This window comes from Bacillus rossius, chromosome 2 (genome assembly GCF_032445375.1).
Source record: "Bacillus rossius redtenbacheri isolate Brsri chromosome 2, Brsri_v3, whole genome shotgun sequence".
NCBI lineage: Eukaryota > Metazoa > Arthropoda > Insecta > Phasmatodea > Bacillidae > Bacillus > Bacillus rossius.
The window spans coordinates 131701008-131728102 of NC_086331.1; the positions used below are offsets into that span (position 1 = coordinate 131701008).

The 27095-nt window shown below is 37.5% G+C and overlaps 1 protein-coding gene across 1 annotated transcript; it reads right to left on the bottom strand.

Annotated features, from left to right (window-relative positions):
* LOC134529000 (uncharacterized) lies at positions 1 to 26873 on the bottom strand. Its single transcript, XM_063362668.1, has 6 exons — positions 26648 to 26873; positions 16618 to 16829; positions 10625 to 10867; positions 7552 to 7839; positions 4198 to 4493; positions 1 to 197 (listed from the first exon to the last, which is right to left on the bottom strand). Exons 1-6 carry the CDS (start codon positions 26871 to 26873, stop codon positions 71 to 73), a joined length of 1392 nt encoding a protein of 463 aa, XP_063218738.1. The 3' UTR covers positions 1 to 70.
* Positions 26874 to 27095: the final 222 nt, after the last annotated feature.

Below are 27095 nucleotides of genomic sequence, written 5' to 3' on the forward strand. Positions count from 1 at the left end.
ATGGTATTGTCTGAAATTAAGAATTAATTTAAATTTTGTCTACTTTTTGCACAGGAACAACATGATACAACTATTGCACAGATTTTTTCGAATGTTTTTTGCAAGAAATAAGATTACAACTCTTAATTCTTCCTACGTAATTGCGGAGCTGGTGAAGCTGCTTTCTTATTGGAGCAGGAAGAATGGCTTCAATAAACCTGCACAAACAAAATTATTTGTTAGTTCTGACAACGCAACAATACCTCTCATATGATAGGGATTTTATCTCAAAAATAACAATATAATGGCCAAATATATTAACACACTTAGAATATTAAAACACCACGGCCTCAGAACGCTCATATATGTAACATCGAGACGAAATCCGAAATCATCCTTGTACAATTTTATCTCAATACACACAGGACAAAAATCTTTCTTTCAAAATGACATGGACAATCACCAAGGCCATGTTATTTATCCCACAATAAGAAAATACTTTTTAAAAACTCGGAACCATTTTGTTTGCTTCTTAAAATGCAATTAGTAAAGTTACTAAACTGTTTATAGCCATATTTATTCACAATTAAACATTTAAGAGACCTAGTACATGCCATTAAGTTGAGTTAACGTACAAAAAAAAAAGGCACTTTGGCTGGTAGCCATGGTGCATTAAGGCATAATATATGTTTCCATGAAGATTAAGGTGGTACATACACAAATGATAGCTCCGATATATGCTTTCCATTCGTCTTCTGTCTGTGGTCCCTAATGATAATTCGCTACGGAAGACAGGGTTATGTTCTTACAGGAAAAAGGATAATGTTGCATCTCAATCATCTGGCGGTCTGCCAGAATCACTGCCACCCCACACGATGCCCATTTCATGCCGTACCTTCTGTTGTACCCATGGGTATAAAAATGTGCATGAAAGTTAGTAGAGCAGAAGAGAAGAAAGAATTCCTATTATCTTCGAAAGATTTGTGCATTGGGAGTGCATGACTTGATGTAATCTTTTGGACGTACGCCATTGCTAAGCACATGTATGTCTGTAGAAGAAAACTACAAAAAACCCAAAAGACAAAACCTCAAATTAAGCAAAAAATTGCTGTTGTCAACAGGATATAAACACCACATAATATTCCATAACAGGAATATGGTCAACAAACAAAGAAAAACAAAGAAAAATGGACTAAGAGAACGAAAAAAACCCACAAATGATGACAGCACAAAAATTTTGAACCCAAAAAAATTCAGCACAACAGTTGAAACGAAACAAAAACACGACAACACGAAAAGCCGAAACAAACACAATAGAAAGAATTCCTAACTCCATACACACGATACCTAGAATGCTAACAGATAACCAGCCAACACAGTCGCTGACCAAAGCAAGCATATCGGGGTAGGATGAACACGTCAATTTAACAAAATATTGAAAAAAACTTATGAAAATTGCAGCTGTTTAAGTTAAAAATTATGTGACCTGGTGAATGATGTTTATCATCTTTATTTCATTTGAAAAAAAATAACAAAGCTGGTTTATTTAAAAAGAAATACAGAGAAATTTTGAAACTAGCGAGATAATTTTTTTTATTTGTAGGTTAGTTTCTAAATCTACTAATATAAACATTAAAGGATACAAGGGAAAATGGATTTGCTTTAACGTAGTTTATCAATGACTAGCTGCCCGACCCGGTTTCGCACGGCTATACTAATGGAAAAAAAATTAAGCCACATCTTCCATTTACAGTAATGGTAAATAAAAAAAATTCAGTGAAAATTTATTACAATGCTGTATAATGTACCGGAGAGAAAATGAATAGCACCGATGGTTTCCCGACTCGTGCACGCAACGTACAACTGATGTACCCGTACTTCGCTACGGCAGTCTACAGGCAGATCACTCTTGCGCCGCTCATTATACATGCCCCTCCTTGTGGGTACGCCACTGCCGCGCGATGCCCGTTGCCATGGAGACGCAGAAGGCATGAACAATGCAAAATCCTGTTCTCAAGCAGACAAAGTACCCACTGTTGCCTGGTTTTAACCACCCATGGGATCTAATTTTCGGAAAATGTCATCCTGCGTAACATACGGAACATTACTGTGAAGTTTCAAGTCTGTAAAATATATATACTTGAAAAAAAAGGGCAATTTATGATATTTAAAGTACCCGCAAAATTTCAATGGTGATGATGACTGCACTAACAATGAAATAGTCGTTGCCATAGAGACGAATGAAGCATCAACAAAGCAACATCCGTTGCCATGGTGATTTCCTACAAAAAACTGGAAATTTTGATATATTACACCCCCGAAACTCCACTTGGGATCGGATTTCCGCATAATCCGTTCTTAGTGAGCGTCTACATCACAAAATGAGTAACCATGCTAAATATCAAGTCAATCGGGTGTATAGTTTAAGAGATCTCGTGATGAGTGAGTCAGTGAGTGGTATTTCACTTATATATATATATATATATATATATATATATATATACACACATATACATATATATACATACACACATACACACACACACACAAGTACTTATCAGAATTATAGCGAGAGAGGAAAATTATTGATGGTCCGAAAAATGAAAATTAATTAAAAATAATAAAAATAATTCTAGTAGAACAAAAAAACGTTTTAAAGTTAAAACTAAGTGTGTGAGGGAGGGGTCTAGGTAGGGAAGACTCTAAGTGCGTCTCAGGGCAAGCCCTATACGCTCTAAACATGCGGGATTTTAACCATGCAGATAGGGTCACGTGCATCATGTGCTAGGAGGGGATTGGCCAGCCATGGCAGACGTTTTCACCATGACTAACTCCCCTCACTCTTAATTCTAGACTAATACTAGATAAGTTGGGCCCAGTTAAAACCTCCATAGACAGAGGGGAAAACCCTGGGCACATACATGCGGGATGCAAAGGTCATGCATTATTACAAGCAGGTGAATTACAAAAACACAAAATACCATGTTGTGGAGGGGAATACCGTGTTGTGGAGGGGAATACCGTGTTGTCGGAGGGGAATACTGTGTTGTCGGAGGGGAGTACTGTGTTGTCGAAGGGGAGTACTGTGTTGTCGGAGGGGAATGCCGTGTAGTCGGAGGGTAATACCGTGTTGTGGAGGGGAATGCCGTGTTGTGGAGGGGAATACTGTGTTGTCGGAGGGGAGTACTGTGTTGTCGGAGGGGAGTACTGTGTTGTCGGAGGGGAGTACTGTGTTGTCGGAGGGGAGTACTGTGTTGTCGAAGGGGAGTACTGTGTTGTCGGAGGGGAATGCCGTGTAGTCGGAGGGTAATACCGTGTTGTGGAGGGGAATGCCGTGTTGTGGAGGGGAATACTGTGTTGTCGGAGGGGAGTACTGTGTTGTCGGAGGGGAGTACTGTGTTGTCGGAGGGGAGTACTGTGTTGTCGAAGGGGAGTACTGTGTTGTCGGAGGGGAATGCCGTGTAGTCGGAGGGTAATACCGTGTTGTGGAGGGGAATGCCGTGTTGTGGAGGGGAATACTGTGTTGTCGGAGGGGAGTACTGTGTTGTCGGAGGGGAGTACTGTGTTGTCGGAGGGGAGTACTGTGTTGTCGAAGGGGAGTACTGTGTTGTCGGAGGGGAATGCCGTGTAGTCGGAGGGTAATACCGTGTTGTGGAGGGGAATGCCGTGTTGTCGGAGGGGAGTACTGTGTTGTCGGAGGGGAGTACCGTGTTGTCGGAGGGGAATACCATGTTGTGGAGGGGAATACCGTGTTGTGGAGGGGAATACCGTGTTGTGGAGGGGAATACCGTGTTGTCGGAGGGGAATACTGTGTTGTCGGAGGGGAGTACTGTGTTGTCGAAGGGGAGTACTGTGTTGTCGGAGGGGAATGCCGTGTAGTCGGAGGGTAATACCGTGTTGTGGAGGGGAATGCCGTGTTGTGGAGGGGAATACTGTGTTGTCGGAGGGGAGTACTGTGTTGTCGGAGGGGAGTACTGTGTTGTCGAAGGGGAGTACCGTGTTGTCGGAGGGGAATGCCGTGTAGTCGGAGGGTAATACCGTGTTGTGGAGGGGAATACCGTGTTGTGGAGGGGAATACTGTGTTGTCGGAGGGGAGTACTGTGTTGTCGGAGGGGAGTACTGTGTTGTCGGAGGGGAGTACCGTGTTGTCGGAGGGGAATACCGTGTTGTCGGAGGGGAGTACTGTGTTATCGGAGGGGAGTACAAGCCTACACGCACCGGAGCGACTTGCCGCGGAGCAGCCGCCCCGCCTCGCAGGCCAGCCGCTCGCCGCACGAGTCGCCCTCCAGGGCCGCCAGCACGGCGCGTGTCAGCCCCGCCAGCTCGTCGGGCAGGCGGCCGCGCGCGCGCAGGGCGGAGCCGAACTTGGGCAGGAACAGCGTGGAGAAGGCGAACACGAGCGCCATGCTGACGAAGCTGGCCATGGCCACGAACAAGGGGTCGACGCGGCGGTCGCCCGCCGTCGCGTCCACCAGCATCATGGTGGCGTGGCTCGGCTCCGGAGCGCTCTGCGCCTGCGCCAAGCACACTCTCGCGCGCGATGCTTCTCGAACAGTCTGCGCGGCTCTTGAACCGAGTCGCGCCTTCTACGTGCGACAGGTAGAACCCCGCCATGCTGCAGGGATAGGCGGGTCGCGGTAGGGACCTACCTGTGTCTGACTTGCTGGCATCTAGTAGGGGAGTATTTGGGCAGATGGCAACACAACGGGGTTTGAGCTTATTGTTGCGCACCGCGCCACGGACCGTATTAGCAATAAATTGGTGATCTTTCAAGTACGTATTATTTTAATTACTTGTGCAAATCAGTATTGTTAAACAGTGTCATATAAATACTGTTCTACCAGTGTAACTAAATATTTGTTTTCTGGCTGGTGTAATGCTTTTCACGCTTTAGTTAGACAAGGTAATTATTTGTCAAAAATTTTTATTTGATTAGCTAAATCCACACATCGTATTATAATTATAAGCCCGCGAGCATGTAAATATGTTAAGTCCAACTGCGAATATGCTAGTTAAAAATAAGTTTAAACTAATCCCGTGCGTTGATTATTGTTTTTTTTATCATGTAAAGAATTACCGTGAGGTTGGTCGGTGCCGCTTAGTTTTCCGGTTGCGGAGCGGCGGACATGTTGCCATTGTTCATTCATTCGACGGTAGAACATTATCAATATCTATGAATGCATTGCAGTATGTCTATGTAAACTATTGGCAGACTCTGTTGCACTATAACTCAATGATAAGGTGATAGTTGCAGAACTACAAAATCAGTCTATTAGAATGCTCGATCACATTTAACCTATTCATAATATAAAATAAAATTAAAAACTAATTTTTTATAATAAATCCTAGCTTTTGTTTTTATTAAATAAATTTTCGCTATGGTATTATTATTTCAACAGTGAGTAATATTTATTATTAATTAATTAATATTGATTGATCAATAATTACTGATATCCTCATATGTTATTTTGAAGTAATAATTCATTTATTTTTAAATCTAATTTCTAATAAATACAAAAAAATAGGATTATTAAATACTTGAAAAATGAATGAAAGTCAAAAAGCTCGCGCTGTTTTATATTGTTATTAAATTGTATAAATAGTTTTGCTGAGTCATGCTAAGTAATATTATAAATGTAGTTGAGAATAAAATTTATCGAAGTTGATTTACTTTTCAAAAAAGTGTATAAATTGTAGTTAGAAATGTTTTCATGCTATAGTAGAGTTCCTGAAAATCTTAATATAACATTTTATGGTGTGGTTATTTTATGGTGTGGCCGTTTTACTTCTTACGATATTCTTAGTCGAGGTTTAATTGCCAAAGAAGTTTCGCTTCTATCACATGTACTGAGATAAACGCGCGCTTCTTTTTAAATCGTAGAAAGCTCATAATGAATTATTCGAGAAACATGATTGCTCGATCAATCTATGGCAAAAACATTTTTTTTTTTTTACAATTATAAACTCTATCACAAAGTAATTAATATAGCGCAATGTGGTGCAGTAATGAGATTCTGTACTCACATAACTTAACCAGCTTTCAAATGAAGAAAAAAACTGAATACATTATCTAAGAATGTCAATTTGTGAAAACGTTTGCACAACTTAGGTAAAATTATAAATTTAATGACTTTCTCCCTATATACTATAATCTCCCATTTCTTGATAAGTAAACGGTTTTTTTCTATGCTACAAAACCTTATAACAAAATATTGCTAACACTTAGTCTAAAAAATGCTAAATCACATTGGTCGATACTTCTAAATGTAGACTACATCCTGCTACCCTAGCAGCCAACCTGAATGGTACTGATGCGGTGCTTGTAAACCGACTTGCCCGTGGCATGAATCAAACCCCAAAGCGCGCCACATCAGTGTTCACATGATTCGTGACGCCCATCGAGGATGTTAAAACAATCAAATATTTACTGCAAAGAATATGAACCATAATGATAAAACATCGAATACACCTAGGTCAATTTTTAGTACGTCGATATTTGTTCGGATAACTAAAGCATAAGTTAATATGCCAAATACAACATTCGAATGATTTTTACAGCTGACTTCTTTCAGAAGAAGTTAAAAATTAGTTTTTTATTAATAACCTGATAACCAACAAGAATCACTTTTAAAGGTGGGAAAATAATTTCTACAGGAAAAAAAAATCTTACACAAAAAAAGGAACCATGAATAATTAAGCAAATGTTTAATATTTAATTCATCACCATTGATATCTTGGGAGTTCAATTCATGTATTTAGAAACTAAAATTAAAAAAAAAAATAATTCAAGTCCTGCGTCGCACTGCAAACACGTTCGTGTCTCTCGAGATTCCTCTTCAATTCGCCCAACCTTGTTGGTTTTCCCCCAACTGCGTTTTCCCCCGACTAGGTTTTACATGACAGCAATACCCCCGAAACGAAAATTTACTGAGACAGCGTCAGATAACTGCGTTTTACCCAACTTAATTTGCTAAAAAAAAAAAAAAAAAAGTTTCTGCTCCATTATGCTTATCTGCAATTTTTTTAACTCCTTACTGCATTGCTTCTTTTCCCCTGAACAAATTTTCCCTAAAATAATTGTCATATAAACGCAAATTGCAATGGAGGGTAACAGAACGACGCCACTTATAAATTGAAAAGGTTCACCTAGGGCTTTGAATATATATACTGTATAGAAGTCGCCAGCCCAGGTTAAAATTTCTAATACGGTTTTGAGGTAGTTGGTTAATTCACCGCCGCAATCGCCACCATCTCTAGGGCATCGACTTGTGGTGGTCCCTAGCGGACAAGTGTCAAACTCTTCACACACCCCTTCCCGCTCCTGTTGAACGACATTGAGTTGCAGTGAATGATGGATGAGGGGTGCGGGGAATGACAGCAGGCAACAGTGCTGCTCTCTAACGTGTAAATAACAACTAAGACGATACAGGGCGTTACGGTGGCGCACTGCAGTGGTGAAGTTCCCAAGCTGCTCATCATACGCTTCTGAAAAACGTAGAGTAAATCCTATCCACTCGCGACTTCTATACAGTATATATATTCGAAGCCAAGGGTAAAGACAACTCGGTCTACCTGCATGCTCTCCGCTTGCAGGTTCTTCACGAAGCTCTTGATGGGGTAGTAGTAGTAGTAGTACCCCGGCACCGTGTCGGCTGGAGGGGGGTCTCCGGGCACCAGGCTCTGCAGGGCCAGCTTGCTGCTGGTCGCGTCGCCGCCGAACAGCTGGTCCAGGTCCAGCGAGGCTCCCTTCTGCACAGCTGCTTGGTACAGCGACACCAGCTCCTCCTTCGAGAAGGCCGGCGGCACGGGCACAGTGCTCTTGGCTGAGAACACCGTGCTCTCTGTGCCTTCCTCCGAGTCCTGCACACCGCGTCCGCCCCGGGGGCACGCTTCAGGGGGTGCCTCCCATTCCAGGTCAGGATTTTATATTTATATCGATCACTGATCAACTTTTACACTTTCTCAATTGTTCAACTTTCACGAAACGAAAAATATACACAGCGCATACTCTTTGCATTATTAGCTGCCAAATTCACGTTTTGAAACTTTTTTGGGTTGTACAAATAAGGAAAACTAAATTTATCGAAGAACTGAAACTTTTTAGGTTTAACTGCAATGCCACTGGCTACTTCATGATATGGTTCGCGTTTCCATCGCAAAAACTCGCTTCGTGTTTCTTGGCTGTCGAAATAGTAACAAATTTGAGAATTTTGAAATGCCAGGTAAAATTAATTAATAGTTTCTGAAAGAAATTCAAACCATTTCTTGAAGTAGCCATTGGCATAGCAGTTAAACCTAAAAAGTTTCAGTTCTGCAATAAATTAAATTCTCCTAATTTGTACAACCCAAAAACGTTGAAAATGTAACTTTGGCAGCTAATTCTGCAAAAAGTAAGCGCTGTGTATATATTTTCATTCCGTGAAAGTTAAACAATTGAAAAAGTATACAAGTTTCTCTGTAATTACTGTAAATATAAAATCTTGCCCTGAAATGGGAGGCACCCCCTTAAGTTTTAAAATATAATTGGTAAACTGTCGCCGCACTCTCGCGTCACCCGCCGAGGAACTCCCGCGGAGGCCGGCGTCACGGTTTAAGTATCTCAGGGGTGCCCTTATCGAACCGACGAGAGCGGCTGTGACAGGTCGCGTCATCCTGGACCGACCCGATGCCCGAAACATCGAGAAAAGCGATGTTCATTCTCGCCACTCCGCGCGGTGGCCCGCGGAATTCGCAAGGCCGCTCAGCGATAGATAACAGCACCAAGGAAGGACGACGCGCGCGGAGTAGGAGGGGCAGAGGGTAGCAAGGACCCTTGTAATGCGGCAAGGCATGCGTGGCATGCCTTACGTCATTGTACGGCACGTGACACGGTGCGTTGACTCCACTGGCCGTGCAGAGCGCCAGCCAGCTCCGAACCTGGCATCGTGTTGTGGTCTCTCACGTTCGTAACACTGTCATGTTTTAACCTTTACAATTTTTTATGTATTCATCCGCAAAAGCCATAAAATAGCAGTGAATTTTTTATTATAAAAGTCTTATCTCTGAAGCTAATCAATCAGGCTGTAAGTTATGTGGTTTGATTTACAAATATTTAAAATCTACCAACTCTTTTTTAGGAAGAGCTGAAGTTCTACTTTTTTTTAATGGTGAAATATTGTAAATATAGTTTTAACATTAAAAAATAATATCTTATCATTTAATCAAATTTAATTTAAGATATTGGAAAGGACAAATAAACATACTTTCAGCTACCCTATCTTATTTCATTTTCTCCGAAATATAACATCTTATTTTTAAAAGGGGTTAATATTATTTTAAAAATATTTTTTTTTGTAATCCTTTAGATTATTATTGGCAAGATATTTTCAATTGATATAAATATAAAGTATTATATTTATTTTGGAATTCACATCTTCGGTAAAAAAGAAAAAAAGAGGTTAGTTTAGTTTTTGTTTTGTTAATGGATATTTCCATATTTACTTAATTCTGAATTTTTACTTTGGCATATGTGTGAAAAAAGAGGAGAGGGCTAAAAAAAACTTTTTTATGTAATATTTATCAAACTAAGAATCAACTAATACGTTGGATAATAAATTTTATAATTGTACTCTTAATTTCAAATAAAAATGTAATTGTATCAAATATCCTTAAATAATGTGTGGTTATAATAATGTGTTCTTAACTATGTGCATATTTTTCCATTTCTAATAAAAAAACATGCACTATTCTAAAATCAACTATAATACAGATGAATACGGGAAATATATATTTTGTTTTAAAACTTGGAACTTAAATCACGTTTAACCTCCTTGAAATCTTGATATATTTTGGATTCAAAAAAAAATCATAATTTCTTAAACTTAGTTTAAACAACAAACAAGGAGATCCTACACAAAAGACAAGTATATTTATTAATATATGTGCTTAAGCCATAAATTAGGTAGTAAACTATTCAATATACCCGCAATTCAAAGACGTTTGGAGAAATAAACCACTTTGCTTTGTTACAATAGAAATAAAAATATGTTATCATAAAAAAATGATTTAATGTTTGAAAAATACGATTTTTTTATAACGTGGAAAAGTGTATGTATGTACATTTCTCTACTCAAAATTCTATTCATCCTCTGCATCTAGCTCAGCCAACTGAACCCAATTTTCAAATGTTGATAGAGATCAATAATTCATCAGTAGGGCCATGAAAATTTCGCGAAAAGATCCCGAGAGTAGCTGGAAGTTAAAACACTGCAGCATCGTCTGTGTTTCGTGATTGGGTGAGCTACTTTGAGGTGCATGTCGATTGTTACAACAACCAATCACACTAATTCAGTGTGGAAGCAAACTCGTCCTTACTGGCTCGTGCAAACAAGGCAACGACTTCTCTCGCAGACGGCCGCCAATCACAAGGAAGAAACCGCTGGTGTGGGTATACCTTGTTGCAGTCTAGTAGGCGTTCAGATTTTTTCGCGAAAATTTCCTGCCCCTAGTCATTGGAACCAAATATGAATCAAGAAAAAATTTCAATATCACAGAAATAAAAATGTAAATATTTTAAACTGTTGTGTGTTCGTAAACTATTACATTTTGACTGGTGTTTTGAAACAAACGTCAAGTACGTTACAGAGAGTAGCAGGCTACTACTCACTCTGGCGGGCGGTAACGGCGTGGGGCCCATGACCTCCATGCTGTGGTGGTTGGCAGCAATGTCGCGGTCGGTCAGCACCTTGACGTTGCCGCCGGCGTGCGTGCGCTCGCGCTCCGACTGCAGCCGGCCGATCACGGTCCGCAGGAAGTCCTTGCCGGAAGGTTCTGGAACCGTCTCGGCCCCTCCCGAGGCCGCCGGAACAGCCAGCGCGCTCAGCGCCAGGATCGCGACCACCCTCGCCATCTGGAAGCTTCGCCCGGTTCACACGGGAGACCCAACATGCACCTCACGTTCTGCCATTCCCGATTACTAGAGACCGGCAAAATTTCGCGATTTCAATGACCTGTAGGATATACTCCATGATCCTCCACGCACACAGGAAAATTACATCTGCTCATTGGCTACTGACTCGTGTCACCTGTTAACTGGGACGCTAGTGATTCGATACTTCTCTTGTTAAAGGTTTCTCATTGGCCGAGTATCATTCAGATAAACTGTGGCCCAATCACTGATGCAGTAAAAAGGCAAACGTTTTTGGATTCTAGACTATCACGAAATGAATCCGCGAATTTTTCAGGTCTCTACCGATTACACCCGAACAATTCACCTTCGGCCAACTTCGGGGTTTGTTTCATTTTTGCGCAGGAAAAATGAATTCAAATATTAAAAGTGATCGGTTAGGTTAGCAAACATTAAAACAATTTAAAACACTATGGACGGTTAGTTAGGTTAGTATAGCTACATTAAAATAAACAGAGAAATATAAATATATATAAATAAAAACCGAGGTTGGCCGAAGGTGAATTGTTCGGGTGTAATCGGGAATGGCAGAACTTTATGTGCATCTTAGGCTTCCCGGTTCCACACCGGCGACTCTCTCTCTCTCTCTCTCTCTCTCTCTCTCTCTCTCGTCGGCCGACCACTATCGCAGCTGCTGGTCGAACAGTCACTGGCAACAAAGGATGCATGTTGCCACTTTTGAGGTTATACTTCTTCAGGTGCATTATGGAAAATAATATGCGCGCGCACCACGCAAAGATATTTTCACGAGATAAAAATTATATAAATGTGCTTTTAAATCATATACTACTTTAGTGATTGATACTGAATATCGGTCCATACAATTAACCACATTTCTTTTTAATGTGGATATTAGTCATAGAAAACGTATTTATAAACTATTTCAAGTGTATTTTCCAAGTGAGGTTATTTTACCGTGTGTGTGATTTATTTTCATTATGTATTATTACATTATTATTTTATTTGTATTTAAAATTAATAAATTAGAATAAATATTCATCATATTAATTGATTTTCATTATTAATTAAAATTTATCTCAATTATTTTACTAAATTCAATAATTAATTTTATAATCGTGTTTATATTAGTATTTAGTAATGAGTTTTTATTTAAATTAGTTAATCAAATTGAATTTATACTTTACCAACCGTGTTTGTAATCACTCTAGTCCTTTTATTATTTTATTTCCATTAATTATTTGCATGCAAAATTAAAGCCAGTTTTTTACTACGCCAAGTTAAGTATAACTTCTAACGAGCGTACATAGGTACAAGCACCCAATTTTTTAAACTCAAACGATTTAAAAATAGAAGCCTACATAATATATTTCCTATGTTAAATAATGGAGATTCCATTTGCTCGTGTACATCGTATAAGAAGTAATCATAATTATTCCCCCCTTGTTAATTTTGAGAAGTTATGATTATTCCCCCATTGTTTATTTTGAGAAGTAATAAATGTAAATTTTTAATACTGAGAAATATTTGCGTCGTTACGGATAAAACTTTTATTTTAAATCAAATTCAATTTTTTTAGTCCAGTTAGAAAACGTGATTTCGGACTTGTTTCAATAAAAAACAAAATCGTTTTTAAAGTACAAGTCACGAGCAATACCAACTTAACGACGTTGGTCTAAGCGCGTCTTTACAGCCTAAATACTGTTTCCCGACCTCGGTAGTTATGTATAGAGAGCAATAGCAAAACACATTCTGTTTGTATTTTCTAAGTGTTAGTGACAGACCTACGGACCAAGCAATACCACTATAGTTGTTTACAAACTGGAGCTAATCAGAGCGAGGTAAAATTTTTCAAGCATAGTTAATGTTTACTTGTGTAACTAGTTAATTCGCTGATACTGCTCCTATGGTGCGTTTGAAAAACATGATATGGTACGACGTGTCTTTGCTTCGAATCTCACATCGAGAATGTACCGTACAAAACTTATTATTTATTTATTACAAAGGAAAGCAAGTATGAAGCAAAAAATTTGTCATTGACAAATATTTTGTTATGCCAATATGAGCACCAAAAAAGCTCATTTGCTGCATATTCTTTATGCTAAGAATCTTTATCACTTTACTGTGTGAAAACCTTTGCATAAAATAAATGTTGCTATCTTAATCGTAAATGTTTTTTTTGCTGCATTGCATGGAGTCATTTTCAATATATGAATTCTAAATCTAACAAATAAGAGTAAATAATTTTATGGCCATTTTTTGAGGGTGTTCTCAGCTGAATAACAGAAATTATCTGAAAGTATCTCACGACTACTTAACTCAAAGAACACATTAATGTTTCAAACGAAATTTTCTTGTTTTGGTTTTAACAAGATGTCAAAAACTCACAATCTGCGTGTGGACCAAAATTAGGTACAATTCAATCCAACAGCATAGAATTACATGTCCATAGTCGCAAAAAATGGCAGGAAACTCTTGGCATAAAAAGCAGTTATTAAAAATATAGAATTTGAAACAAAATTCATAATTATTCCATAACTTTTAACTTAAACTTTTAGTTAATCAAAAAACCGTACTTAGGTTTTTACAACTTAACAGGTTCTACGATGTGGTTCATGCAAATGTGCTCAAGGAATTGTAGACCGACACTTGCATTGTAGACGAAAATACAAAAGTGATCCCACGATATAAAAAAACCAGGCAGTCTCTTAAACATGTCTAGCCTGGTAGTTGGTACAGACTCTTGTAAGAAAATCATACGAAATATCCATCTTCTGTGTAAGATCACTTTGACAAGCCCCACAAATTATAAATAAATTAACTTATCAAGAGGTTTGATAGGTACCTACTCACTTTAGCAACTTTCACTAACAATTTCGAGAATGAGCGTACTTCACATATTGAAGAAACTTTCTCACCAATGAGCACGTAAAAATAGGCTTCGTTAAAGAAAACTCTATTGGCGGATTCGAATGTTTCGTGAAAGCAGAGTCGCGCTTAGAATTGCAGAGTTATTTCAGTGACTTGGGGAAAACACCATCAAGGCGACGAAGTATCCTATATCCGCCAACCGTCCGCAAGCAGTAGGTCACTGACTAGTGGGTCAGGAACCCCGAACCACTTGAGAATTCAGAAGGAGACAATGTGTTATATTATTGTAATGCGTGTTTTCTTAGGTATTGTTAAACTTGTGATTCCTTTTTACTACGATATTTTTGACGTGGCAACGTCTAATAAATCGATGAACGCCGGCTGCACGCACAAAAAGTGTCCCGTTACGCACATTGTTCCGTTACGCTGTGTCCCGTTACGCTCATTGTTCCGTTACGCTGTGTCCCGTTACGCTCATTGTTCCGTTACGCTCATTGTTCCGTTACGCTGTCGGCGAGTGCAGTAATAATAGGTTATGTTACAATTGACTAAAAAATTATGGTGATTCATATAATTGATTATAGATATTTGATTACAGTTTATTTATATGAAAACTTGTTCATAATTATATTTAAACTTTATAGCTAAACTCCAGTTTTTAAAATTAATTACAAGTCATCTACACGTGAACTGTTTCGTCGACTGTTTATAAAGTGAAGTGAAAAGTTAATGTGGTTTTCATTGCTTATTACAACAACAATTTCGGCAATAAAGGTTAATTATTCTTGCATTTAAAAATCTGATTACTAGTAAAATTTCAAGTATGTATTCTTTTATTATTAAAATAAAAATGATTCAATTTTATTCATAAAAGTATGCAATCATTTCATCGATGTTTTGTTATGACGTTGTCACGTTAAACTATCGTCCGTAAACCGACTTTACAGACAACCAATTTTTTAGTTTACCGAATATATTCCAGGGTAGTGTCAATATCATAAAGTTTCATTTGGCACACCAATACATTTGGTATGTGCCCTGATGTTTACGAAAGTGACTACATACGGGTTTATGTTGCCACTCGTGGGTGTTTTTTTTTTTTTTGCTAGCAGTTATGGGCCCACCCAACGTGTAGCGCGAAACAATGTTCCAGTTTGCGTTGCTCTTGTTCTGCGCTGGAGCAACGACCATATATCTGAAGACTGGAACCTCAACGTTTCTTTTTTCTGTACAGACATGCAATCACCGATGACACTGTCATCTATGAATATACAAATAAGTAACGGGATCGAAAAATGCGTGACGATAGAATGCATTAAAAATATCAATTGCGAACAATCTTTTCAAGTTCGAACGGAGGCACTCGTTAACTATCAGATTCGCATAGTAGAGTATTATTAATAAAAAAAAAGTCCCAAAATTAATTTATTGCTAGGACACCCAAATACAATTTCAGTACGCTGAAAGAATTACTTAAATCTTAAGAACGCCTCTTATTTTTTTACATTATGGACTAAATATATCATTCCTAATTTCAATTTCTTTAGTTATTGTAGAAGCGATCAGGTAGTAACACATTACCGTAAAAAAAACCTCATTTGACAAACAGTAATATTAAATAGTACCTAATTATTGTTTTTACTACTATTTATTGAAGTGAAAACTTCTATAGGAAGTTCTGGATAGGGAGTAAATTCTTGTAAGTTGTCATCGACATGGTCACGTGACGTGTTAATTTTTTTATATTTCAAGGATTAAACTGAATTTATTCTATTTTTAAATATAATTTTTCAATTTTATCTTTATTTTCAAAGGAATTTTTAACGTTATTGTGTGGTACATATTGCGAGTATTGGATATTTTTTCGTAGGTAGTTAAGTTGAGATTATGTTTATTCTTTTGTTTATTTATTTACGATGTGAATCTCTTCAAATGTCAGGTTATTGATTTATTAGAGATAATGTTGATTATTTGTAGATTTAAGTTAACAATTTTTTTATTCTTTCTATGAAAAAACTTCATTTCTTCTAGTTTTAAAGTTATTATTGGTAGGGGCAAAACATTATAGGTTCGCGTCACCCGACATGCTAGTGATATAGTACCAAAATCATTTTCTTGCGTACATTTGACGTAGAAATGATTTCGTATTACACAACATTTAAAAACAAAAATTTTAAGTTTTCACTTCTGTTGACAGTCCCCATGACTGACTTCTTTTGTTTAATTCCTACGTTAAATTATGTCATAAATAGAGACCTGAAAAATTCACGGATTCAATGACCTCTAGGATAGCCTCCATTATCCTCTGCATTTCTCAAGCAAACACGCGTGTTCATTGGTTACTAAATTGTGAGTCGTCTCCACTGGGTAGCTTGTGATTCGAGGCTTCTTTGGTCAATAATCTGTCATTTTCCCAGAGAGATCCAGTTAAACTCCGAACCAATAGCTAGAGACAGAAAAAAATTCGCGGGTTCATTTCGCGATAGGCTAGAATCCAAGTGCGTGTAACTTATTGCCGCTTCAGTGATTGGAACACAGTTTGCCTGAAGGACTGTGAGCCAATGAATGACCCTCAACGTAAGAAGTATCGAATCATAAGCATCCCAGTTAGCAGGTGTCACGAGTCAGTAGCCAATGAACTGGTGTAAAATTCCCGCGTACATAGAGGATCGTGGAGTTTACCTAGAGGTCATTCAAACCGCGAATTTTTCCAGTGCATACCAATAGAAAAACCAGCAGAATTGTTCACATGTTTGAATTTTAGCCTATCACGAAATGAATCCGCGAATTTTTTCCGGTCTCTATCATAGCATAAATATTATCTAAGTTGTTATTTAGATATGAGCGTTAACGCTCCTACCTACCTGCGGCTCGAGGCAGGCGGCGCCGGACAGGCGGACAGGCAGGCAGACAGGTCTGTGCAGGCTCGCGACCACCGGCAGACAGGTCTGAACTGGCTCGCGACCGCCGGCAGACTGGCCTGGCCGCTCTCCTTGACCGGAGCGCTGGATGCGTGTCGGCCCGACGACGCCGCGGGCCAGTCGCCACGAGTCGGCGCTCGCTCGCGCATCACTACCTGCGGTACCGTTCGCTACACCCGCACGTATTCTGCCCCGTGCCGGAACAAGGAGGGAAATAAACAAGTGCGACTCTTATGGCCCACTACAGTAGCAATGTCCTAAACTGTGTCCGAAGGACACTCGTCGCTGATTGGTCCACGTGACCCTCTGACGTCATGCGTCAAGTGGGCGAAGGTCCGAACCTACCTGGTCCGAAGACATTCGTCAATTTGAACTTTTCGTCTCAACCTGTGTACTTCGGACACAGAAAAGAACAGAACACTCACGATATTTGAATTTCCGGTTCCCGTTCGAAAACGTGGTGTTTGTTTTTGTTAAATATCTGAATAAATATATAATATTGAACTCCCACAATTTCATACGTTCAATCTCAAACTACAAAGCATTAAAACAATAAACAAAAACATTTGGATTGGCACATTTACTGCGCTCTGGTGACAACTTTAGAAATCAATACATTCGGACATCGGACATCGCAATTGTGGACAGGGCAGTTTTCGGTGAGACAAAGTGACGTCACTCACATTCGGATAAGGACACGGACCACGCACAGGTTCGGACTATTGTAGACGGGCTCTTACAGTGGAAGCTGAAACCATGTGTCGCTATCTGTTGGGCGCGCCCATAAGTACCAGCAAAAAAAAATCGGAATAGGGGTTCTCATACAAAGTTTTTGAGGTGACAACGTCTAAGAAATCGACGAACTCCGGCTGCACGCACGAAAGTGTCCCGTTACGCTGTGTCCCGTTACGCTCATTGGACGCTTGCGCCGCATCTACCTCTCTTCCACTCGATTGGAACAACCATCGATTTGACTTTTTCGAGGCACATTAAACTTCAAACACTCCAATTCGTTTCCTACTTTTCCTATCATCGTCCTTTCCTTAACAGAATAACACAGATTGGAAGAAGTTAAATAGAAAACATGTATAAAAGTTATAGTTAAAATAATCTCTTCGTTAAAGTAATAAACATAAGTTATTTGAATTAATGGGTGCAAATAAAAGTAAATTTATCAATTAAATTGTAGATTTCATTTCACTCCTTCTTTGTATCCATACGAAATAGTGATAATTCAATAAAAATTATTCGATTTTATTCATAAAATTATGCAATCATTTCATCAATGTTTTGTTATGACGTTGTCACGTTAAACTATCGTCCGTAAACCTACTTTACAGACAACCAATGTTTTTCAATAGTAAAAGCTTTTGTTATTATTTACAAATTTTTCTTACGATTTCACTATTTAGACAATATCCTGAAATTGCCACGCTATAAGTCGTGGGTTATTTGCTAGTAAAAAATAAAGTATTTGTTTTTTCAATTAGAATTTTGGTTCCCGTAAACAAAATTTCAATCTTAGAGCCTTAAAGCGTCAACAGTAACTTCGAACATTTTTTTTTCTATTTTTTTTTTATTCAAGTGTAGCTCTAGTATTGTTATAAGTAAAAATTTTCGTTACGAATAAAAATGGTATATGTTAATTTTAATTTATTTATGTGTAGCATGTGTAGCCATGTGTGTATCCGCGAATAGTAATGTGTGTAACTGTATGCAGCCGTGTGCAGCTACGTGTAACCGCATTCAGCCATGTGTAGGTACAGTCACGCGGGTAGCCTTATGTACTGCGTACCTATCGTTCCGATGCCACTGCATGTAACGGACTAGATATCATATTAGCTACTACCACTTACAAGCGACCATTGTAAAAATGTTTTTCATTTAAAAAAATTGGTTGTCTGTAAAGTCGGTAAACGTGACAACGTCATAACAAAACATTGATGAAATGATTGCATACTTTTATGAATAAAATTGAATCATTTTTATTGATTTATCACTTTTGTATGTATACAAAGAGGGAGTGAAATGAAATCTACAATTTAATTGATAAATTTACTTTTATTTGCACTCATTAATTCAAATATGTTTATTACTTTAACGAAGAGATTAATTTAACTATAACTTTTATACATGTTTGCTATTTAACTTCTTTCAATCTGTGTTATTCTGTTAAGGATAGGACGATGATAGGAAAAGTTGGAAACGAATGGGAGTGTTTGAAGTTTAATGTGCCTCGAAAAAGTCAAATCGATGGTTGTTCCAATCGAGTGGAAGAGAGATAGATGCGGCGCAAGCGCACAATGTGCGTAACGGACAATGTGCGTAACGGGACAATGTGCGTAACGGGACAATGTGCGTAACGGGACAATGTGCGTAACGGGACAATGAGTCATCCTTTTTCGTGCGTGCAGCCGGCGTTCATCGATTTATTAGACGTTGTCACGTCAAAAAAAAATATGTATTTGGTTGTGGATGTCCACTCGTACAAATAAAATTTACATTCCGTTAACATAATATTATTTAAGTGCAATATTACATGAAAATTTTTTATACATGCATATAACAAAACGCAAGTGGCAAGACAGAGCAGATGTCCAAATAACAATAACTATGTCATTCAAAATGGCTGCCGACACTGCACTCCACCGCTGCCCGAAAACATACATTATATATTTAATAATATACACACTTGTCGAAATAAATACTATTGGCGATGATTGAAACAAATAATCTGAAGACGAAATCTAATGTTATTATTATTATTTTTTTTTAATTGGAAGGTGTACAAAATCAGCAAAATTTGGCACGGATAAATAATTATTTTGTACGGAAAGTAAAATTTGTTTATCTAACAAACATTTTTTCGGTGTCTTCGTACAGCACTCCCAGTCTACTTGCAAGCCCCACTCCCACTGGCCTAGGTCCACACGCAAACCAGCGCAGCTAGCTGCCGTGACGTCACAAATATTCTCGGAAGGGCTGCCGGACCAATCACAGCACGTGCTTGCCTGCCACGCAACTCGGCGGGAAGTTCAAACAGGCGCTCGTGAAGAATTATGACCGCTGAGGGCAAACACTTGCAGTGGGAACTGAAAATTACTTAAATTGAGTGCAGCATTTTTTTTGTATATTGAAATCGTTAACGACCTACTGAATAAAAAGTTTTCTAAAACGCTCAAATTCAAAGTACAAGTCTTCAAACTGCTATTGGGTTGATTTATATAATGATTTTTTTAAAAACAATATTGAAAAGTAATTTTCTTAAATTTATTTAAATCCTAAAAAAGTCTATTTTTAAATAAAAATAGTATGCCATAAAAATCTTTTTAAGAGGCAAAATTAAATTATAAATAAAAAACCAATTTTATCACCTAAAGTAATTTTTACCATACTGTTATATCATTAAAATCTATTCACGAAATTGAGCAAATATCGCAAAAATATGAGTTGGTAAAACTAAGTTTCCATTGAAGTATTAAAATCAGTTTAGTCAAAGTATATTTTCTTAACGTATGGTATTTATTACGAAGTAAAAATTATTTAAAATTTCTTAATATTTTTGCAGTGAAGAAAATTTAATAATAAAAAGGCCATCAATTATAAATTCAAAGAGGATGACAAATAAAATCTTCGGTACAAAAGTTCTAAATGTTGTTGAGCAGACGAGTATGATATTCTTATATTTGTTCGCTTGGATTCCTGTCTACAGCGAGGTCATTAAAAACTAATTATGACCTACAATCACCACACTGCATTAAAAATATCAAAAGAAAATTACAATGTCCTAAGGAAGCAACCTAGTATAGGTCTTTAGGGACTTCAAAACCAATTGAAAATCTTAAGCGGAATTACTGTCCTGGGATTCATACAAAGGCCCTTTTTAAAGTAAATCCAAAATCTTCACCAACGTTTCGGTCGACATTGCAGTCGCCATCATCAGGAAGCAGTTACCTAGGGAGCAGTTACCTACTACAGTAGGTAACTGCTCCCTGATGATGGCGACTGCAATGTCGACCGAAACGTCGGTGAATTATTCGCCAAGGACAAAGCTACAACCCAGAAGCCAAGCTACTTCAGACAATGGCCGTGAAAGCCTGCGAACATTATTAAATCCAAAATCTTACCACAGCATCAACTAAATAAAAATAAATAATCCCAAGGTATTCTGAAGTTTTTTTTTTATTTTTCTTCGAGGAAAGAGATGTGTAATATTTGAATGAAAATCCACGAAGAAAGTTTGTTTAATTGATGTAATATTTTGTAATATCATGTACCAGTTATTTTAAATAGCAAGACGTTCTAACTACAGACCTGGGTTGAGCTTTGTTACGAATATTTTTAATTAACATTGTGGCCGTTTCTGGTTCATAATTGACTAGCTTCTTCACTAAAGTCTTCCCAAACTGGTTTGTGTTCGAAACCGTTCTACCGGATGGAGTATTAAAGTGTTTCGTGTCGTGGCTTTCTCTGGGAATGTTTCCGGATATGTTTTGAGGCAGCTGAGATGACCGTCTTTCGAACAAGGACCCAGATATTGAATTCAAGAGTTATTTTTTCTAACTTACGTATTCTTCATTTTTAGCTTAAACAACTTAGCTCACCATCGGTGCATAACTCACCATTCTCAAGAAATTGCCCTTTAAAATCATATAAATAATTATTATATTGTATAAAAAATTGTTTTAAATGTTTCAAATTAGTGTAAGACTACTTTCGTGGTGCAGTTTGGTTTGGATGTTAACTTTGATTAAAGGAAATCGAGGTTAGGATCAAGGGTGAAAAGTATATGCGTACGGCTTTTCTGAAGTTTTGTTTGTAAGTTGCCCATTAATAGAGCCTTTCAGCATAAAAGCTAAAAGTTTTCAAACTCAATACAATTTTTTAGTGAATTACTCATGTCTACTGAATTCTCTAGATGTATCTGGAATTATGTAAACTGGTTGACATGAATGTCAGAATTAAAATTGACATGGGCTTAAATCAAGCAAGAAGAGAAAATTATCGCCGCAAAACCCAAACATGTGGTTATTATGCAAACGTTTAGTTAAGTATGTTTATTTTAAATGCAGCATGCTTCAGAAGTCAGCTCATATGATGTTACATCCCTGTGAATATACATTCAGAATGAAACTAGAATATTAAGTTGGTGCAGGCCACCACAGATTGGCACACTTTTATTAATTTGCAAGTACCATAAATTTAAGCTTAAATGGTTTCTTATAAAAAGGCATTGCCCAGAGAAATTCAAACTCACTTTGTGTAGACAGACTGCCCGAGATTGCAACAGGACTTATGACGTCAGGTTTATTAAATATCAGAAATTAAAATATTGAATGATTTAAAGATTATAAGTTTGAAGGATTACTTTTTTTAACCATTTAATGACCGTTTATGAGTTATGTATTTGAAAAATTCTAGATTTACCATTTTGAAGAAACAAACGTAGCCTACTCACTCTTTATACTCTTGAAGTGGTCAAATAATTTAAAACACTATTAGCTAATTGTCTGAATGGTATTAAAAACTGGTACACCTTGGCTGCAGTGTGTCTAGTAATTGTTTTAATATACGTTTTACTAGATAACCAACACGTAAATTGTGAAATTTAGTTTCTTTTTTTATTTTCTTTAAATACTTGTGTCTTTACGGGTTCTAATTCACAAAAGCACTTTTTATTACATGTGCTTGTACGAATGCATTAAATTTAACTATATTTTAACTTATTTTAACTTCAATTTTAACTATTGTTGATTCTTCACTAACTTTAGGGTATTTAATGCTACAAATTAATATAAAATTATTGAATATGCTCACCTAACATATATTGTATTTTAACTTAAGAAAATTGTAGTTACTTGTATGCACTAAAGACTAACTGAATATTCAGGATCGGAGAAAGTGTTGGAAATCCAAACAGAAACTCTAAATTTATTGAACATACTAATGGAATCAAAACAAACATTATGTTTTTTTTTTTATTTCAGCATTAAATTTTTTTCTGCCTTGTTTCAGGAAGAACACTGAACACAGATGTTTTCGTTATTTTGATTACTTAATGAAATATTTTTTTGTTCCAATAATAGATTTTCATTCAGCAAAAAAGAATAACAGTGTGAAATTCAGTACTTGCAGTCAACTTATAAATAATCTAGTCTCGTTGTTAAAAATCATAGAAGTTTAAAAAAAAAAATTTATGAAGCGCGTGTAATTTACATACAACATCCGTACTTGTAACAGGAAAATCCTAATTCCCCAAAGGAAAAATCGCATGGCGTTACGTCAGGTGAACGTGGAGGCCAGCGAAAAAGAGCTCTGTGGTCTCGATCATTACGACCAATCCAACGGTCAGGGACTTCGACGTTCAACCACTCTCGTGCAAAGAGATTACAATGGGGAGGGGTTCCATCCGCAGTTGCCAAATAAAGTTTACAGGCGCACCCTCTTCTAACTGGGGAGAGAGTTATTATTTCGCGCTGCAAATCAGTATTCGCACTTCTACTGTTCGAACTACTATTTAATTGTGACCTCGAACAGCACTCTACAACGCCTACGGTTTAAACTATTAAATCTTATATTTGGGACATTATTTTACGGACATACTGTATATATTTTAACTTTATCTTCTGTGACACGTGTAATGAACTTAATTATTTGAAATTGTACTTGCTTAAGGGGGTGCCTCCCATTCAGGTCATGATTTTATATTTATATTAATCACTTATCAACTTTTAGACTTTTTCAATTGTATAACTTTCACGAAATGAAAAATATATAGGCCTACAGCTCATACTTTTTGCATAATTAGCTTCCAAAGTTACATATTTAACGTTTTTGGGTTGTACAAATAAGGAGAATTTAATTTATTGCAGAACTGAAACTTTTTATGTTTAACTGAAATTCCACTGACTACTTCATGATATGGTTTGTATTTCTATCACAAAAAATCATTTCATGTTTCTTGGCTATCAAAATCGTAACAAATTTGAGAATTTTGAAATGCCAGGTAAAATTAATTACTATTTTCTGAAAGAAATTCAAACCATTTCTTTAAGTAGCCAGTGGCACTGCAGTTAAACCTAAAAAGTTTCAGTTCTGCAATAAATTAAATTGTCCTTATTTGTACAACCCAAAAAGTTAAAAATGTAACTGAGGCAGCTAATTATGCAAAACGTATGCGCTGTTTTTATTTTTAATTTCGTGAAAGTTAAACAATTGAAAAAGTGTACAACTTTATCTGTAATTACAGTAAATCTTGACCTGAAATGGGAGGCACCCCCTTAATAGCGAGTTCTGGCCAATCAGCTGCAGTATTGAAAGGTGTGACGGGTGTGAATGTTCCAGTGCGCCTGAGTGGCTGTTCCCCCGCCACAGCGCGGCGTACGGCGGGTAACCGCACACGCCAGGCGGCAGGGGTTACACGTGCGGGGAACCTCGGACGTCTGCGTTCTCTCTCGAGGATCGAACAAAGAGACACGTCGCGCTGCTGCGAACAGTCAGATCGACTCCCGCCAGGGGCGCAGCTCGTCGAGTGACAGGGAAGCGAGGCAATGAGCTTCGAGATGCTATTCTGGACACACGCCATTGCTGGTTACACAGTGTGTCATCAGGAACCTCGATGACGGACAAGAAAGACGCAGAAAACCAGCCAAAATCAGCCTATATCAAAAGTTAAAAAAAAAATTTCACAGCATATTTTTGACGTCGGATGTTTTTGGCATTTTTTTGTGTTTGCATATTTTTTTTTCCTTTACTGAGATTTATGATGACATATAGTGTGACCAGTAATGGCGTATGTTCCAAAGTTATTTGAAATTAAACTATCCATCAGATTCTTCGATTTCCTTTACATAGATTTTCCATAAATTCCTCTTAAACTAACAATAATTGCCTTTGTTAACTTCCCTTTTTGAAGCAAAATCTCCCTTTTGGATCCCAGAAAATTCGAGGGCTTGAAAAAGTCCACAAAGTGAGTTAAATTCCTCCCTGCCAATCTCCCCATAAGAAATCCCTTAAAATGGACTTAAATCACCTCAAAATATCTCGAAAAAACATAAAACAGGCGTGCAAGTAAGAAGCAACCATCAGGACGACCTTGACCTTAAAATTTTCCCCAAACAAGAATTAATAGTCCCCATAAAATCCAAAATGCCCCACTTAAAAATGAAGAATTCTTTTCTCAGCGGAAAAAATACTTTTCCGAGATAAAATGTCTCTTCGAAAAATCTAAAACGTTAAGTCCATTAAAAATGGTTTACAAACCCACCTACACGTCACAAGTAAGCAGCAGGCAACATAACCACCATACTGAAAAAAAAAAAAATAATTAAACTAACAGTACCAAAAATTCATGATAAAATACTAATAACAACATAATAAAAACTGGTTTTACGTCAACACGTCAATAGTCCATGGTTCGAACCCCCACTATGGGAATTGAATAAAAAATATCCAAAAAAATTACAAATATTTATAAAAAAATCCTTTTATTTTAAATTGTAAAAACATATTTACTAAACATGAACTTGCTCCATTTAGCTTGTAGTCCACACTTACAAACTGCCGAGAGCAATGTAATAAAACCATAATAACAAATACAACAAATTATTAAATCATTTAAATAAAAAGTACATATAAAATAGACCTTCTGAGTCCTCGGTTCGATTCTCCGTGAAGGACCATCCTAACATAGTGATCCTGCCCTTCCTTCATGGTGACTACGTGCAGACAGACCACTGCTTCTACTAACACCAATACATATGTTAATTCCAGTTCTACTAGAGTGATATCTCGACAGCCATACAATCAATTTCTTTTAAATATGTTTGAAGTAGGTACACATATACAAAGTATTTCTCTATCTCTCTAATTCTCTATATCTCTATACCTCTCTATCTTTCTCTATATATACACATCTCTATACCTCTCATTATCTCTATCTCTATACATCTCTCTGTATTTATCTCCCTTTAGATCTCTCCATCTCTCCTCAATATACATATATATGTATATAGAGGAGAGATGGATTTATATTTCACTATATAGCAATGAAAATATTAAAAATCTATGTTTTAAACTTTATATTTTTTATCCTTACTTTTTGCCTGTCACAGATGTTACATAGGTATATAAATACACGCGTTTATTTGAACGCAACGTTGTGACAAAATTTAAAACAATCGGTGAAGAACTTTCGGAGATCTAATATTTTGAAAGAACGAACATTTACATTTTGACGTGACAACGTATAATAAATCGATGAACGCCGGCTGCACGCACGAAAAAGTGTCCCGTTATGCACATTGTCCCGTTACGCTCATTGAACGCTTGCGCCGCATTTATCTCTCTTCCACTCGATTGGAACAACAATCGATTTGACTTTTTCGAGGCACATTAAACTTGAAACACTCCCATTCGTTTCCTACTTTTCCTATCATCGTCCTATCCTTAACAGAATAACACAGATTGGAAGAAGTAAAATAGCAAACATGTATAAAAGTGATAGTTAAAATAATCTCTTCGATAAAGTAATAAACATATTTGAATTAATGAGTGCAAATAAAATTAAATTTATCAATTAAAAAGTAGATTTCATTTCACTCCTTCTTTGTATCCATACAAAATAGCGATAATTCAATAAAAATGATTCAATTTTATTCACAAAAGTATGCAATCATTTCATCAATGTTTTGTTATGAAGTGGTCACGTTAAACTATCGTCCGTAAACCGACTTTACAGACAACCAATTTTTTTATTTTATGGAGAAGTATAGAGGTACCACAAAATTTTTGTTTGCATAGATGTTATTATTGGTTACGGGTGTATGTTGTATCTATCGCCTTCCATTTCATGTATTTTCCCTTGAATGTCAGCAGCAATCACTGCTCAGAGGTCACGATGGTTGTGCTAGTTGGAACCAGTCTGTTCGCCGGTTGGAACACCCGTGTGTGTTGCTGGCCGCGCGATGCTCACAGGCGCACGATAATCGTGTTAGCGAGAGCGAAGGCGCGGGGAAGCCTTGACCTTGATCGAGCGGACGCGCGGGCGCGATGAGGCGTCGCGACGCTCGGGCCGCGCCGTCGTCATGGCGACGCGTCAGGCATCGATCACACGCGCCGCGGCGCGCTGTTGCCACGTGTACCGGACTTACCGGGGCGTACCGCAGTCGATAATGCTGTCCTTGCCTTTTGCTTCTCATCCTTCCGTTATAGTCTACTGTTGCAGAGTATGCGTAGTTTCATTCGTTTCGAAGAAAAGTATGCGTACTTTTATATAATCATGCAAAGATTAGCGCTCTATTATAATGCACAGGAGAGACTGAATGCTCTGAATCGCACTGTTTATCATTTTAATATTTTGCAATAGTCAATCTTGAAACATGACAGCTTGAAGTTTCTTGCAATCCACTTCAAGGAAGAGC